This window comes from Manis javanica, chromosome 2 (assembly GCF_040802235.1).
Source record: "Manis javanica isolate MJ-LG chromosome 2, MJ_LKY, whole genome shotgun sequence".
In the NCBI taxonomy this organism is placed as follows: Eukaryota; Metazoa; Chordata; class Mammalia; order Pholidota; family Manidae; genus Manis; species Manis javanica.
Genome location: NC_133157.1, coordinates 177,251,068 through 177,266,828, shown reverse-complemented (window position 1 = coordinate 177,266,828; position 15,761 = coordinate 177,251,068). Strand labels below are relative to the sequence as shown.

The window sequence follows — 15,761 nt, the reverse complement described above, 5'->3', positions numbered from 1 at the left end:
GGCAGCAGGGTGTTACCTAGAAGCTTGTGTGCAGTTTATGGGCCTGTGGTGTTGCCTGTGTCTTTCTCTGCTCTTTGCACAAGTAGGAGTTACTTTTATGGATCTTTGGGTGATTCAGTTTTTCCTAGTATTTTTATCACAGTCATTCAACGAACATTTGCTGGTTGCCTTGTGCCAGGGGTTTCAGATTTTTCTTTCTTGAACAGGAGATCCCTGTTTCTCAGGAAATCTTAAACAGGAACACCTGTGAGTAAAGCAGATAAATGTGGAACTGTGCTGGTTGACGTGGGGGTCGCTGGACCCCGGGCCGCTTGATAACCCCTGTGATGGCTTCCAGGAGCCACCGTCAGGAGGCGGTTATTACACTTCGAATCAGGAGTCACTGGAGAAAAGGTGCTAACAGCTGTGGGAGGGAGGACACTGCTAAGGAATTTAGGCTTACGAGTAATGCCTGGGGGTCCACCAGTATTCATAGGACCAGCAGTCCTTTCCACACTTTATGAAATTAGTAATTGATTTTTCTAGCTAGACCCACCATTTGGGTACTTATAAATGTTTATAGTGCTTTCTCCTGGTAGTCTGTAGCAGGTCATCTTTGTCAAAAAATAAGCATAGCGAATTGGCTCAGATAATTTCTTGCTTGTTAGCATTTCTACCCCCATTGAAACCATGTGTGCTCTCAGCATTCATCCTGTCTGCCCTACTCATTCTGTGCCCCACTCTGGGTAACCATAGAGTTACCACCAATACATCTCTGGTTGTTTTGTCAGAAACTAGCTTTGCTTGCTCCCTTGCTTTCTTCATTTGGCAAATCTTTACCAGATGTTCACTATTTTAGGCCCTCTTCTAACTGCTGTGGAAGCTGGAGTTAACGAAACAGGTAGAAATACCTGTGTTCACAAAGTTGACACTGCGGTTGAGGAGACATTCAAAAATGAGACAAATGTGTCAAGTACTAGCTTGGAAAGAGCTATAGAGGAAGGGAAGGGGAATTCCTCTTGTTGCCCTGTAGACATGACCAAGCATTTCTGAAGTCATTTTTCTAGAATAGCGATGAATTAGTATGGACGTACCACATTTTTTTTGCCAATATTCTGTCTTAACCCAAACTCACCAAGTTCATGCTCTTTAAAATCATGAAGTGCTTTGGGCTGTCTCTGGTTCCAGACCAGCTCCTGACTGCCTGATCCAGGACTGAGCGCATGGCCTTGTTCTCGTGACATGGACACCCCAGTGTTTACTTGTCACCTGGACTGAGCATGTCTTACTCTCTTGCTTCCTCAGAGCTCACTGACCTTAGTCCTTGAGTGTCAGACTTTCATTTTTCCTGCCTTGTAACCATCAGGTGAAGTCATATGCAGAAACCTAACCTATAAAATAAGTGAAAGATCTGAAGGGGAATGGATGGTGTTTAGGATGCCAAAGGCACTCCTGCCCTCCTGTCTCAGGCTGCACTGTCACCTCCATGGACTCCTGCCAGTGAGCCATTATTTCCAATATAGCATTTTGGGGCCACTAAACTAGTATGAAATATAGCATTTTGGGGCCATTAAACTAGTATGGCATTGTCCTCTTGTGATGACAGAAATGGTCTACAACAGAGCTTTTCTAATATGATCACCATCGGCTGCATCTATGTTGAAAGTGGCTAGTGTGACTGAGGAACTAAATTTTAACTTTCATTTAACTTTCATGCAGCTTAGTACAGTAATATTGGATGGTGGCACTCCAGTATCATGTTAACTCTAGGTTTAACGTTTACTGAGTGTGTCTTTATTTGAGTTTTCCAGAATATGTATAAAATAACATTAGTTTTAGATGATAATGAATTCTTGAGAAAGGCCTGAAATAAGTTCTGGCTTGTAACCTTGGTCAAATTAGCCAACCCCTTGGGGCCTCAGTTCCTTTTTATAGAGAGGGCAGAATTGTACCTTTTCATAGATTTAAAATAAGATAAAGTATGAAGAACATTTGGTACAGTGCCTAAGGCCTGATTTTAGGTGACTTATCCTAATAAGCTTTTTTTGTATATTTTTTGCTTGTAGAAGTCAAGCATGCTTGTCTTGCCAATGGGTTTCAGCCCTAGGCAAATTCACTGTAGATTCAATGTGACCAAAGAAATTAACAGCAAAACGTTCTTTGGGGTGAAAGGGTTTATTACCCACCTTGTTCTCCCAGCAGTAGGTCGAGCACTAGCACCTCTGCCTCCATCAGAGCCTTGGGCTGAGCTCTCTATATAGGGCAATAATAGCTTATTGCCTAAAGGTGTGGAAGCGGTAGCCTAGCAACAGGCCAGTTACATCATCAGGTGGTTTAAGTTCAGTGAGCATCCTAGCCATGGAACCCCAACTTCCCTACAATGCTCCTTGTGGAAAATTTAAATAAAAGACAAAATAAGAAGAAACTAAAATCTGTAATTCTATCATCCATACATAAGCAACAGAAGAATTTGTGGAATGTGGGAAAAAATGTGTTTTGGTTCATGCTATGCTTTTCCCTTTGTTTTGAATGTACCTGTGTATGACAGCAAAATATCTATCATTGTAGGCTAAGGGAACCTTGGGAAACTGAGTCATATGTGTATGGATTGCCTTACAAAGCCTTTCTTCTAGCATTATCTAGAAGGTGTTAGGAAATACGTTGTGTTTACTGAAAGGCTGGTGAATTCAGTAATTTACTAGTGTTTTTCTAGATTTGTTTTTGATGACATATTTTCAGAATGTAGAAATTCTTTTTAGGCTTCTTTTAGGAGGATGGAAAAAAGATGTAGGTGACTTAAGTTAAATCTGTCATATCTCTTGAAAGTTCTAGAGTCTCAAAGTTGTAACTTAAAGGCATGTGACCAAAGAAATTACAACATTATAGTAATATGCTATATTCATTTAGAGTATTGAATTTATTGAGCACTGCCTGTGTGTTAGGCACTGTGCAAAGTGCTGGTATAAAAGTATTTATATATTTATATAAATATAAAAACAAATAGGATGTCATTATTGCCCTTAAGTAAATTGTGTTCTGGTGGAAGAGACTTGTTCTAACTACTGTGTGATCAGTGCTGTCAGAGGGATCTAAACAGCATAATAGGGGGATATGGGGCAGTCTGGGCCACCTGGAGATGGAAGGGTTGTCCACAAAGGGTTTCTGGCTAAGATGAAACCTAAATGGAATTTTAAAGGAATGATGGACTTAACCAAGCAGTGGTGGGGTGAAGAGTATCCTAGGAAAAGGATGCAGTGTGATGGAAGGCTGAGGGGCCAGGGCCATTTGGAGGGCTTCAGTTGTTCAGTATGGAGTTCAGAAGTGGGCTTAGGGGTGGATGGGAGATGAACATGGGTCTGGAGCCACTGCAGGAGCCAGATGGGTCACAGTGGTCTTTCTGGGTCCTCTTAGGACACATGGACTTTATGCTTAACATTGTAATAGGTCTTTGAAGATGACTAAGAAGACAGGAGGAGATCTGTGATCACATCTTTAACATACATAATAAAATGACAGGATGTGATTTGCAGAATGGATCAGAGATAATGGTACCAGGCAGGGAGTCCATTTCATTGGGTTGTTGATTAGGCCAGGTGAGAGGTGATGGATTGGATGGTGAGGGTTTGAATTCAGACTGTCAAAATGAGTGTAGCCCTCTGCATCCGGGTCTAGAACCGGAAGGGGTGTTAGGCTAGAGTTACAGGCATAAGTCATCCACATAATGGCCATAGTGTGTGACTCTGCAAATCAAGTCACAAAGGGAACGGTGTAGAGTGCAAATTTGAAGACAACTATGAAAGACCCTTTGGGGGAAAACACCAGTAGTTATGGAGATGGAGAAAGGTGAGCCAAATGAGACTGAGAAGGGACAACCAGGAAGGCCTGAGGAAAATGAGGAGAATGCTAGAGTCATGTAGTCCTGGGGACAGTAATGTTTCAGGGAGAAAGCAGTGAAAAGTGTCAGATGCTCCAGAGATTCCAGGTAAGTGTACAAGTGTTTCTTGACTTAATAATGAAGAGACGCCTGAGAAGAGTTTCAGTGGGAGTGAGGAGGATACTGTGGTGTACGTACCAGGGTTATTTAAGTCTGGATTCTTTGGTTTCAAGTGAAAAATAATCTCAAACTAGGTTTTTAGGCAGAAGTGGGATTGATTGACAAGTATCTATATAGATAGTTTGAAGATTAAAATTGTAGGAATTTTAGAGATGCAGCTAGCTCTTAGAATCCAGTAAAATGAGAAACATTCCATAGCAGTCTCAGGATAATCACTTACCATTTTTCTTCATGGTTTCTCTCTACCCTTTAGTTGTCTTCTTTTTTGCTGCACACCTACATTCTAGACATGGAGGACAGTAGTTGTGCAGGTTTCTATCTCTGGGGCGGGATTGTTTTTCTTTCCTAAGTACTGAAGATGAAAATCTTGGGAATGACTGAGATTGCCCATCTTGGGCTATGTGCTATGCCTGGGCCAGTTGCTTGCATTTTGAGTACCAACAAGGTCATGAAAGAACATGGTGGTTGCCAAGGTAGTGATGAGATTAGAGGGTATGGCAGGTCCCAGTATAGGGAGGGAAACTTTCTAGGCAGTCTTGTTAGGTCTCCGCTGCCAGTATATGTCAGATGGAATGGCAATTGAGGAAGCAGAGAAAGTAAGTGTAGTTTACTCTTTTATGAACCTGGGCTAGGAAAGTGAGTGTTTTGATGGTAGCTAAATGGGTAGTTGAACATTGGTAGGGTTATTTTAAACTAAGTTATTTATGGAGATACAGTAATGAGGATTGAAAATAAAAATAAGAGGTAGATGTTAATTTTCATGTTTGTGGGAAAAAGTTCTATGCAGAATATTCTTGTGGACACAGATGTATGTGAATATCTAGAGGCTAACTAGAGGCTCACTAGGAGATGTGGTTATAATCATCAGTTTCAAAATAATTTTATTTCTGGCCACTTTATTGTCAGTATATGTTCTCTGGGTAGTCTTTGTGTCTGAGGTGATTGTAAGCCATAGCTGTAGAAAGAAACCAGAGAGTATTGGAGTTTGTAAAAGATCCCTGAAGCATGTAATCCGTAATGCTTAATTTTATAGATAAGAAAAGTAGACTTTAAAGGAGGTTAGGTAAGGGAATCACTACAACAGTGCCTCTCAGAAGAGGGACTATTTCCTCCTTGGATCTCTGATTAGAGCGTGAGGAAGTCTTTCCTAGATCTCTTCCTCAGACCTCTCTTCACAATCCATTGTCCAGAATTGGAGCAAACACTTGTGAAACCTGTTGTTGCTAAGGTGAGCTCAACAACCTGATTAATGTAAAACAAGAAGGATTTGCCCCCAAGAATTGTGTCCTTGAACAAAGTCAGGGTTTCCAGCAAGGAAGAAGGTGAGAAGGGTTGTTGAGTAGAAATTCAACAGTGTCTATAACATAAGCTGCACTAAAGAGCTTTTATCTTATTCTGCAGACAATGGGACACTCCCAAAGGTTTTAAATCAGGGAATAGATAAGATCAGATTTGTATTTAAGAAAAAACGATCTTCATAAAATACCTGCGATAAGACTTGAAGTAACAAGTCATTCTTACACTTGCTTAAAGCCACATAAGTTGATTGCAGAGTTGAACTAAATATTAGGTCTCCAGTGTCTTCCCATAATACTTCTATTCTCTAAAATATTTATATGCTGTTGGTGGTTGTGTGTTTGTCTTTTGCCATGAAATTAGGGTTGATGTCTTTGAACTGCTATAATACAAGGAATGGATTTGTTACAGTTAGGAGTGAAACCATCCTTCTTACAAGATTCATGGTTATGTTTATTTATTAAATGCCTTCCTAAGGAGGCATTAAAAAATTTTGCCATAAAGCTGCTTACTATTTCCACTGGTTGGGGTTGTGGGTACATAATATGTATACACAACTGTTGTACAGATGGGCTGTGATAAATGCTAAAGGAAAGGCAGAGGAAGCAGGAGGTGGTTGGTGCCTGGGGCACCTGGGGGAAGTGGTGAGAGTGTGTGGAATCTATGATGGGCAGGGAAGAAAATACAAACTGGGACAGGTCCTTCTAGATGAAGGATGCAACACCAAAAAAAGAAAAACAGAAAAGCCAGAGACTACCAAGAAGCCCTGTGTAGGTAGCCCTGGGGGAAAGACATTGGAAATAAAGCCGTGAATGGATCTCAGAGAGGAAGGCCCACTAGAGAACGGAGCTCACACGCCTTGGTGCCTGGTATGAGCAGGGACCATGCCAGCCTCCTGGTGAGGTAGGGAGGATTGTCTCCCCGTTCTCCGTTTGAGGGACTGAGACTCATGATAACCAGCTTTACAGAAGGCTCAGTACTCATAGTTGAGAGTCCATCTTTGAAAGCAAGTCTTTGTTAGCCCAGAAGTTCTGTTACGTCATATGTCCTTCCACATTATCATTCTTTTGTGTTTAAAATGTTGGCATTTGACTTCTTGTCTTGGGCATTGTTGGGAGGGTTCTAAGCCATAATGAACATTACCAGAAGTGCTCATCAGGGAAATGAGATGGTAGCCCTCTGGAGCCTGGACGGCCACCGTTTTGTAGAGTCTCCTGTAACACCTGACACACAGACATTGGGGTCACTAACTGACTCTATTGCCAGAACTATATTTGCTGTATTTTTCAGAGAAATAAAAATCGAATTCTGTGCCCAGTTTTTTTCTTTCCTATCTGCCTTCTCCAATGGTTGTGCTTCAGTTCCACTTGGGCTTAGTCCTATTTCGTGCATACCTTCTAGCTTCCTTAATTGACACTCAAGTAAGGTGAACTCTGGACTTACTACTAATTGACCAAGAAGTTCCTCAGTCAGTAACACCTCTGAGACATGGAGATTTCTTCTGTTATAATTGACATGGTGAACTCTGATGGAAAAAGATGTACCATCTCCTAATGTGGAACTTTTTACCCATATCATCTCTGGAAGGGTATGTAAACAAGTAGTATGTAGAATATCTGGTCTTCATACCTTAAATACACATCTGGAACTATTTGAACTAACTGAAAGTAAAATAACTGCTATGGTAGATTATGCCATACCTCTTCTTTTTACTTAAAAAAAAAAAAAAAAGCAAAAGGAAAAATGGAAAGCATACCACTTCTGGAAGTCCCCGACATCGAGTTGGATATTGAAATGGTATCAGGAGTGTATTTATGTATGTCCTATTTTCTTCTATACATTGGCCATCTTTGGTACCTATGTGGGAGATGTTCACCACATGAGTTGAAATGTTACCACATAGGGCAGGTCTTGTTTAGAAGTGATGTGAATCATTCAAGTAGCAGTAGAGTCAGTCCTTATGATCACAGATCAGTACCTTCCTGATCTGATAGTGGTCTCCTTTTTTTTTTTTTTTTTATCAGTTTGTCAGTTCTTTGAGTAAATGTCAGCATTCTCCTACAGCAACTAAAAATAGAACATATGAGAATGGTACAATTTTCATGAACTTAAAAAATTACATAACAAATATTTATAACTTAATATTGGTTTTACTGTATCCTCTAATTTGAAATAGAGTGAAGTACTTCTGTGGTTAAATCATAGCTCTTTTGCTGTTTGCTATAAAAGTTTCAAGAATATATATTTCATAATGTTTTTTTTCTTAAGTAATCCAAAACAAATGCAGTGGAACTCAGCATACTTGAAACACATTTTCTGAATTTATCTTAAATCTCTGCTCCAGAGGGTTTTGGTGTGGGGATGGTTTAGGCCTGGCTGCTTGTTCCACCATCCATCTCCATCCTGGATTGATTGCACTGTACAACACAGAATGAGTTACATATGGTCCCACTTTGTATAAGTTTATAGGACCTCTGGGTTGGAACTCCACTTGATCAGGGTCAAGCTAACCATCGCAGAAATTTGGCTAATGTCAAAATCCTAAATACATAACACATCATACATGTGTTCCAGTTAGAATTATCTATTCCTGTTAGAAGGAGTGGTGTTTTGTGTTTCATTGGCTCCGTGGTTGTTAGTTTATTCCTAAAATATAGATGACATTTCAGGTATCAAAATTTGTCTACTTTTTATTGTTGTTAGTATTATTAAGTTCTTCCAGATAGGACTCATGTTATAAATGTGGATCAAGCCAGGTATTCAAAAGGTGTTCAAATCAAAATTATAAATTTATAAAAACCTGCCTAAAATTGGGTGGAAGAGAGAAATAAAAAATCACTGTTAACTTTATAGGTTATTCCTTTTTTTCTTACTGTGGGATTTTTAAAAAAAAGAGTTTTAAGAAATGGGTTTAAGATAATTTTCCAGTTTAGGTGTTGTTCAGGAACCATTGGGGTCAGTAAGATAGTGGCTGTTCTGCTAAGGCTCAGCTTTTAGGAGTAGATGAAGCTGTCCAGGGAACCCTCTCCCCGTTCAGGCTCTTTTCACCCTGTTGTGGTCCCTGCTCTGGTCCTTGCTCACTCTTCTCTTTGCCTTCTATTGCTTTATTTATTTATTTGTCTTTATTCCCACTTCCCCTTCCCCCCCCTGCTCTTCCTTTCTCTGGGCAAGCACGTGCTTCCAATCTGTGTGTCTGGACTGCCTTCTCTCACAGTTCCGTGTGAGTGTGAGCGGAATGAAAGCCAGATGGACGAGCAGTTCCCACTGTTATCTCCCAGCCGACTCTGGCAAGCCTCCCTTTCTCCCTCCTTCCTTGGCATGACAGAAATATTTGCCTTTATTTAGGGAGACTTGTATTGCTGCTGTACCTCTTCCCTCAGCTGCAATATAAGCGGAAAGCTATTTATTCCCTTGTTGCTGAGGTTGGTTGAGGTAAGTAGACTGTGCAATGAATTTAAGTACTGAAGAAATGGTTTTAAACCTGCCTAACGTCTGTATTTTTCTAGAATAAGTGATTTACTGATACTGCTTGTTAAGTGCTCTGAAATAGCAATATGAAGACAAGTTTTTTAATGGTAAGATAAAGGCAAACATGCTGTCCATATGTGTCTTTACCATCATTTCACTGAGAACATTTATTTACAAAAGGGGCACTCTGTTATTTAGCCAGCAGTAGAGCTTAAGAGAGAGAGAGAGACCCTGATACTGGTAACTAGATCATTATTCAAAACGCTCTTATTAGAATGATAATTGTTTTACTACATCTTCTCTGATATGTTATCAACATTATTTCAATTTTTAAATGTTCTGTTCTGTTGTAACCCAAGTCTTTAAGAAATTGTTTTGGGTAGAGTGAGGTAGATGTGGAATTGCCATAGTAGTAATTCAGACTTTTCATTTTTTTCTAATAATTGACTTTTAAGTGATCTTGAGAATTTCTCACTATGGCTATCATAATGTTTTAAAAAGGCCCATTCTTTATCAATAGTCTGTGTCACTTTACTTTTCAAAAAACGTTCATATGGGAAATACCTGCACCTAAGAGGTGTTTCTGCCTACAAGAGGTAACTCAAAGATTTTTGGAGTATGGGCGTGTGTAGGTACATAATGTTTGTAGAACCCTGGATCATTCTAAAGAAACAAACAAAAGCCCTTGCTTTTTTACTGGAGATCTGTTCCTTGATAAATAGATTAGATTGAGAAAAAAAAAGTTTAGAATTCTCAAGGGAAAGTATACTTAGTAGAAAACAGTCCTGCATCGCAAACATTCATTATTGGGTAATCAGAAGATTTCTCCATGTCTGTCACATACACATGAAAAAAATATAAGGAGGGCCGTTCTGCTTAGTTTTCACTTTTGGACTTTCCCCTTCTTATTCTGCCTGAGATGATTAATTGAAGTATTGGTCATGTTTTTAAAATGGTGGGTCATAAACTCAACAAATTTTAATTAAGCAATAGCTTAATTTCATTGTGTGACATATTTGTGTAGTGGTGATTTTTCAAATAGGACAGAAAAAATAGAAATGAGAGGTATATCCAGGAGACATAACCGGCTTCATCTAATAGACCACAAAATAGCCTGGAAAGCGGCTGGCAGGTGTCAACACGAGATCATCACTGAACACCAGCCCCTGCCAGTATCTCACCTGCAAACAGCTTCACATTTGTGTGATTTCTGAGTTGAGGGGCTCATTCCCATCCTACTTCGTCATCTATTTTTTACCTCTTGCTAATGTTGGCTTCAGCTCAGAGTGAAGTTGTGCTTCATGTAACACTACAAAGGTAGCATCTGCCCAAGCCAGAAATAACAATAGGATATAAAATAACCCAGTTTCAAATGAGGCCCTGCCATCTGTGCTACACCTTCTTAAGTGGGGTTTAGATGATCAAGTCCTGATTTAAACTGCAGTAGATAAGCCTGTTTTATCGACAAATGTTGGATTTCTTCTGTTTACTTGCTTGTGAAAAGCCCCACTTAAAAAAATTGAGTGGCTTAAGGAGTAAAGTAACATGTTAATGGTGGCGTCCTCCAGATCGGACTGAGAAGCACTCCACGATGCCAGACTCACCTGTAGATGTGAAGACCCCGTCTAGGCTGACTCCTCCCACAATGCCACCTCCCCCAACAACTCAAGGAGCTCCAAGAACCAGTTCATTCACGCCGACAACGTGTGAGTAGACATTTCTGCATTTCCTGTTTCCATTTCAAAGATGCAATTTTTTTCCCTGCAAATAAAAATGAAGGAAAAATAAGATGAAGCCTCAGTGTATTAGGCCAAAGTAAAGCTCCCCACCCCTGTCATTTGTTTGTCAATGAGTAGGTATTGAGCATAGATGTATCATATCTTGAGTATAATTTGTATGACTGCCAATATTTGTCTGCCTTTCATTAGTTGTTCAAAGTTGCAGTCTGCTGTGATTTCAGTAATTGAAAAACACTGTATTTGGTCTTTAACTCCAGTTGTTACCACTGTAACTTTCCATTTGACTTAATGTGGACCTCCTTACTTTGGTTTGTTCATTTTCACTTAGAACATGTCAGTATGTTAAAATTATTTCTAGGTTTCTGATTTTCCAATACAGTGTTCTTCTATTATGTATAAATAATGTTAAAATCATTAGTGACATCCTTAAGCTGGAACGGGCATTGCTGTAAGCGGGCATTGCCTTCAGAAAAGTTTCTGAAGTAAGGAGTATCTGTTAGACTTTATATTAAACCTTTACTGTCTTACAGCTTGGCTCACGTTTTGTGTTCTGAATCAGTGGAGTGTATTGCTTTCTGTGTTGTGCAAGAAAAGGACAGAATATTCTTGGCTTTTTTTTTTTTTCTGTGTATTCCAGTAAGGATAGTTGATAGCTTTGTTTTCATCAAACTCAAAGTCCTGGTTAACAGTGTCATCGAGGATTTGTGAAACTAATAAATGGTATCTGTTGCAGATAGTACTATTTACAGACCACATGTATAAAATCTATATGAATGAGAAATAAGTAACAGGCAAAAATAGATCCATGGGATTATAAGGGATTGGCAAAGGATACATCCCAGGCTGTTAATACAGTGTCTCACTGCCATTTAAAAGACCTTTCCAATCACATAAGGAGCATGCGGCTGCAGTCGTGCCAAGCTGTAACCCTGTTGTCTCGTATTTGCCACAGTGACAGGCATATGTCTCTTGTGACAGGTCCTAGGGAATGATCACTTCTTGACAGATTGCTTTCGTACTCTTTTGGGGCAAGAGACCATTTTATTATCTGAAAGCTTTTAAGAGTAATAGGGTACTTAAAACATCTCCAAACTATTGTTGAAGATAGTTTATCAAAACTATATTAAAAAGATGGGTTTGATAAAGATCAATTTGTCAAATTAATTAATTTAACATGATACAGTCAACATTTTCTTTAGTGAGAAATGTGCAAAGTTGTCCAGCCTGGTTCTTAGGGGTTACCATTCTTGATGTTAAAATAAATTTTATCAGAAGTGAATTTATTGAATTACCACTTAATCCATGCTATTAGTTGGAGTGAGCTGTCCCCTTTCAATTTATTAAACAACTCCTTGATAATTACTATATCTGTTTTTGGCTTCTTATATAAAAATATGCGTTTTTCCCTAAAGAAGTGGTTAAAAAAATACGAGGGGGAGAAAATAGCCTTCTAATTGGGTGGTATAAGGTTAAAACTTGAAAGTCCTATTTCTATAAACACAGCTGTCAGTTGTGTGTACAAAACATGATTAAAAATGTTCAGTGATAAATTTAGTCTCCACCAAATGTACATTTTCTCCAGGGGAGCAGCTTAGAAAGGAATAGTCCTGTTATATTGATGTAAGCCTGTGACAAAAGGCTCTCATCCAAATGCAGTTTGTTCTGTATTTGAAACGTTTCAGGTGGTTGGCATATGTGTGCATAGGAGGCAGGGCTGTCCCTGAATTACAGCCGACTCCATTTGTTATCAGCTTCTGTGCAGAACGCCCTTGTGTGGTGTGAAGAGTAGACCCATTTTGTTATAGAATACCTGAGCCTCTGGTAATCCTGTGAAGTCAAAGCTTTTTACAAAAAAGCCCCAACAGTTGTTAAATTACAAAATCGAACAGATTTAATGGGAAGGGAACTTGGTTGTGATTTCCTTGTGTGTATTCTGTGTAAGTTGTTTTTTCTTTCTGATCTGTGCCCTTGACAGTAACTAATGGCACAAGCCATTCACCCACAGCCTTGAATGGCGCCCCCTCGCCGCCCAATGGTTTTAGCAACGGGCCTTCCTCTTCCTCCTCCTCTTCTCTGGCTAATCAGCAGCTGCCCCCGGCCTGTGGCGCCCGGCAGCTCAGCAAGCTGAAGCGGTTCCTTACGACCCTGCAGCAGTTTGGCAACGACATTTCACCAGAGATTGGGGAGAGAGTGCGCACCCTCGTACTAGGACTGGTGGTAAGCAAACAGAAATTGTCCCAATTTTCTGGAGCAATTGAGAGTATGTGAGAGAGTCAACATAACAGTCTTGGCCTCACAGCTATTTTGTTCTAATAGATTCTACACCTGGAGAGTGCATGCAGTTCTGATAATTCTATAGTAACAAGGTTTTCAATTTTTGTATTATATATTGACCCCCGCTCCACCGTGGTTTCTTTCACTATTTGACTAATACGGATATGGTTGTATGAATTTATTGTTAATGTGTGTGTGAGTAAAAATCAGTAAGTCTATCTTGCTTGCGTGGTGGCTAGTGGCTTTCAGCCAGGACGAAATGTTTTTGTTATGTTAATGATTCACTTAATCTAATTGGGTGCTCATTTTAACTTCATTGTTATGGGAGATTTTTATTATCAGCCTAGATGAACAAGAATTTATAACAAGTAACACATTTTAGTTTTGAAGGCTAATAACATTACAAATTTTTTTTACTGTGGTAAAAATACACGATGTAAAATTTACCATTTTAACCATTTCTAAGTGTGTAGTTCAGTGGCATTAAGCACATCCCTGTTGTTGTATAGCCATCACCACTGTCCATCTCCAGAACTTTTTCATCACCCCAAAGGGAAACTCTGAACCATGAGACGGAGGCACCATGTACCCTCTCCTGGCCCCTGGGAACCACTAATTGCCTTTTTTTTTTTTTTAATTCCTTGTCAATAGAAAGAATAACTTAAACCATTAGTTTGAGAGCACAGCTGTTGATTTTGGCACATTATACTACATTCTATACCTTATCACACTGGAAATTAGAAAATACATTATTTTTTGTGTGTCCTAAATCACTGTTAGGTGTACTATGATTTTCTATACAAGTAGAGGGTTTTCATTTAGGAAGGCATTTTTGCCATAGCAAACTGAGTCATGGAGAAGCTATGAGTCACATATTTAGCCTTTTCATCATCTAGGCTGATGGTACAACTGAAATTCACATGATAGGCAGCAGTTTTCTTTTTCTTGAAATACATAATTTATTTTTGTTATGTGGACGTATCATGGGCAAAGCCATACCAGTTGTGTTTTGCAAAAGAATTTCCAGGTAAGTCTGCGTGAGAGTCTGGTGTAGTAGACATGCTTCAAATCACAGTATCTCACATTTGACAGAGATTTCACAACTCAGTTTTTTAAAAATGTTACCTTTCTCTCCTTCACACTTCAGGAGCAAAAAGCTTTCACATTTCCCACGATCTGTCAGCCTCACCTTGTCCTCCTCCAGGACAGGAAGGTGATTTTGACAGGAGTGTATCTGTGGACTGCAGTTTCTTTTGTCTACACTTACCTTTTCCTTTTTATTCATTCTTGAGTTTTGCATAGCTTTTCAACATGTGAGTTAGACTGAAGAGCCACAGAGGAAATCCACATCAGTAATTCAACAAGTAAATGATGAATATGTTGTTTCTAGTAAAAAGTGTGTTTTGAAAACTGCTTTATAAACTTAATTTGTTCTTCAACAGTTGTTTCCATAATTTTAAATATAGAAAAAAAACTTGGTAGCTTTAAGTAGATTTTACCACATGTGAAGTGGCATGCTTTTTGAGTGCATATAGTACTTCTTTTTTAGGTATGTATTTATCTAAAAACCATCAGGAGATGAGTGGGGGAGGACATTAATTATTGGTGCTTTGCAGGGAACATTGCCTCATGAGTGAGTGGTTAGAGAACTGATTTTGTTTTTATTGTTTGACGCCAAGCTATTATACATGCCGTTTTATGTAAACCTTGGACCATCCTTTGAGGGTAGTGGTTTTTATATGCATTTTACAGGGAAACTGAGGGTTTTTAGAAATAAAATGTACAAGGCTACCCAACTCATAGTGACAGGCCTGTGATTTGAACCCAAGTATTAAAGTGCCATGAATCACATTATGCTGCTGTTTAGATAAAGTTAAGAAAAGTGTTAGTAGGTACTATTTTAGTGTGCAAACACAACTGGTATGGCATTAGAAAAAGAGACTTAGAAACCAAATGAAAGATAAAACAAGGGATTCCCTCACCTCTGTTGGCACAGATAGAAAGTCTGTGTTTATTGACTTGCATGTGAAGATGTTCGAGTTTGGGGATATAAGACACTTAAAATCTGATGCCCCCATACTCTCATAAATGGAAAGGAACTGCACAAAAAAGTGGGTGAAGTAATATTCTGAAGGTGATAGGTCACATGCCTGACCAGCTTTGTCAGGCATGAGGATAATTGAAGGTTTGAAGTTGAGACTGAAGTTTACAGCTGTGATTCTGCCTAGGGACTAAGGAAAATGAACCAAATTATGGTTAATTTCCTCCACACCCTTACAGTAGGTTGATTATCAAGTAGATGCTTTTATCAATACACGTCATCCATTGTAGGATACAAACCTCGTGTGTCTGGGGATGCTTATATGGGGTAGGTTGGTAGCAAATCTGAGGCATCTTACTGCAGTCTCTTTGGGATTGAGCAATACATGTGGCCTCTAGGATAAATGCAACATCTTTGATAACTGGGGAATTTTTTCACTCTCTATAGCACTTAGTGATCAGAGAAGGCTTCGACCTTTCTTTGTCTTCATTGGCACAGTACACTACCTAACTTAACTGTTCATCCTGAACGAAGATACTTTGGTAGACCAAGAATGCAAGATGGAAAGACAGGAGGTTTCTACCAGTAGTAACACAGACATGACATGTGAGATGAATTGAGATTCTGACACTCGCCTTCAGCCCTTTAAGTGATCAGCTGTTCCTTAAATACATCCAAGTGTGTTGGTTTTCCATAAATGTAATATTAGAAAGTTCTTCATAATTTGAGAGACTTCTCTGACAATTACAATAGGCTAATGTTCCTGCACATTACTCTCAAAAAGTACCATAATAATGTGTTTTGTTTTCAGATGTGATTCTTAGAGGTGGGTGATATCATAACCTGCAACATATGATCTCTTACAAAGTCAAAGGATTTCATATTGGAAGTAATGCTTCCTATATGTGTG

General features: G+C 39.2%; 1 protein-coding gene across 1 annotated transcript in view; it reads left to right on the top strand.

Annotated features, from left to right (window-relative positions):
* Positions 1-15,761, top strand: part of RUNX1T1 (RUNX1 partner transcriptional co-repressor 1) — a 125,688-nt gene that overhangs the window by 63,631 nt on the left and 46,296 nt on the right. The window contains 2 exon segments of the mRNA XM_036995462.2: positions 10,366-10,503; positions 12,512-12,753. Of these exon segments, the coding sequence (XP_036851357.1) occupies positions 10,366-10,503; positions 12,512-12,753 (380 nt within the window).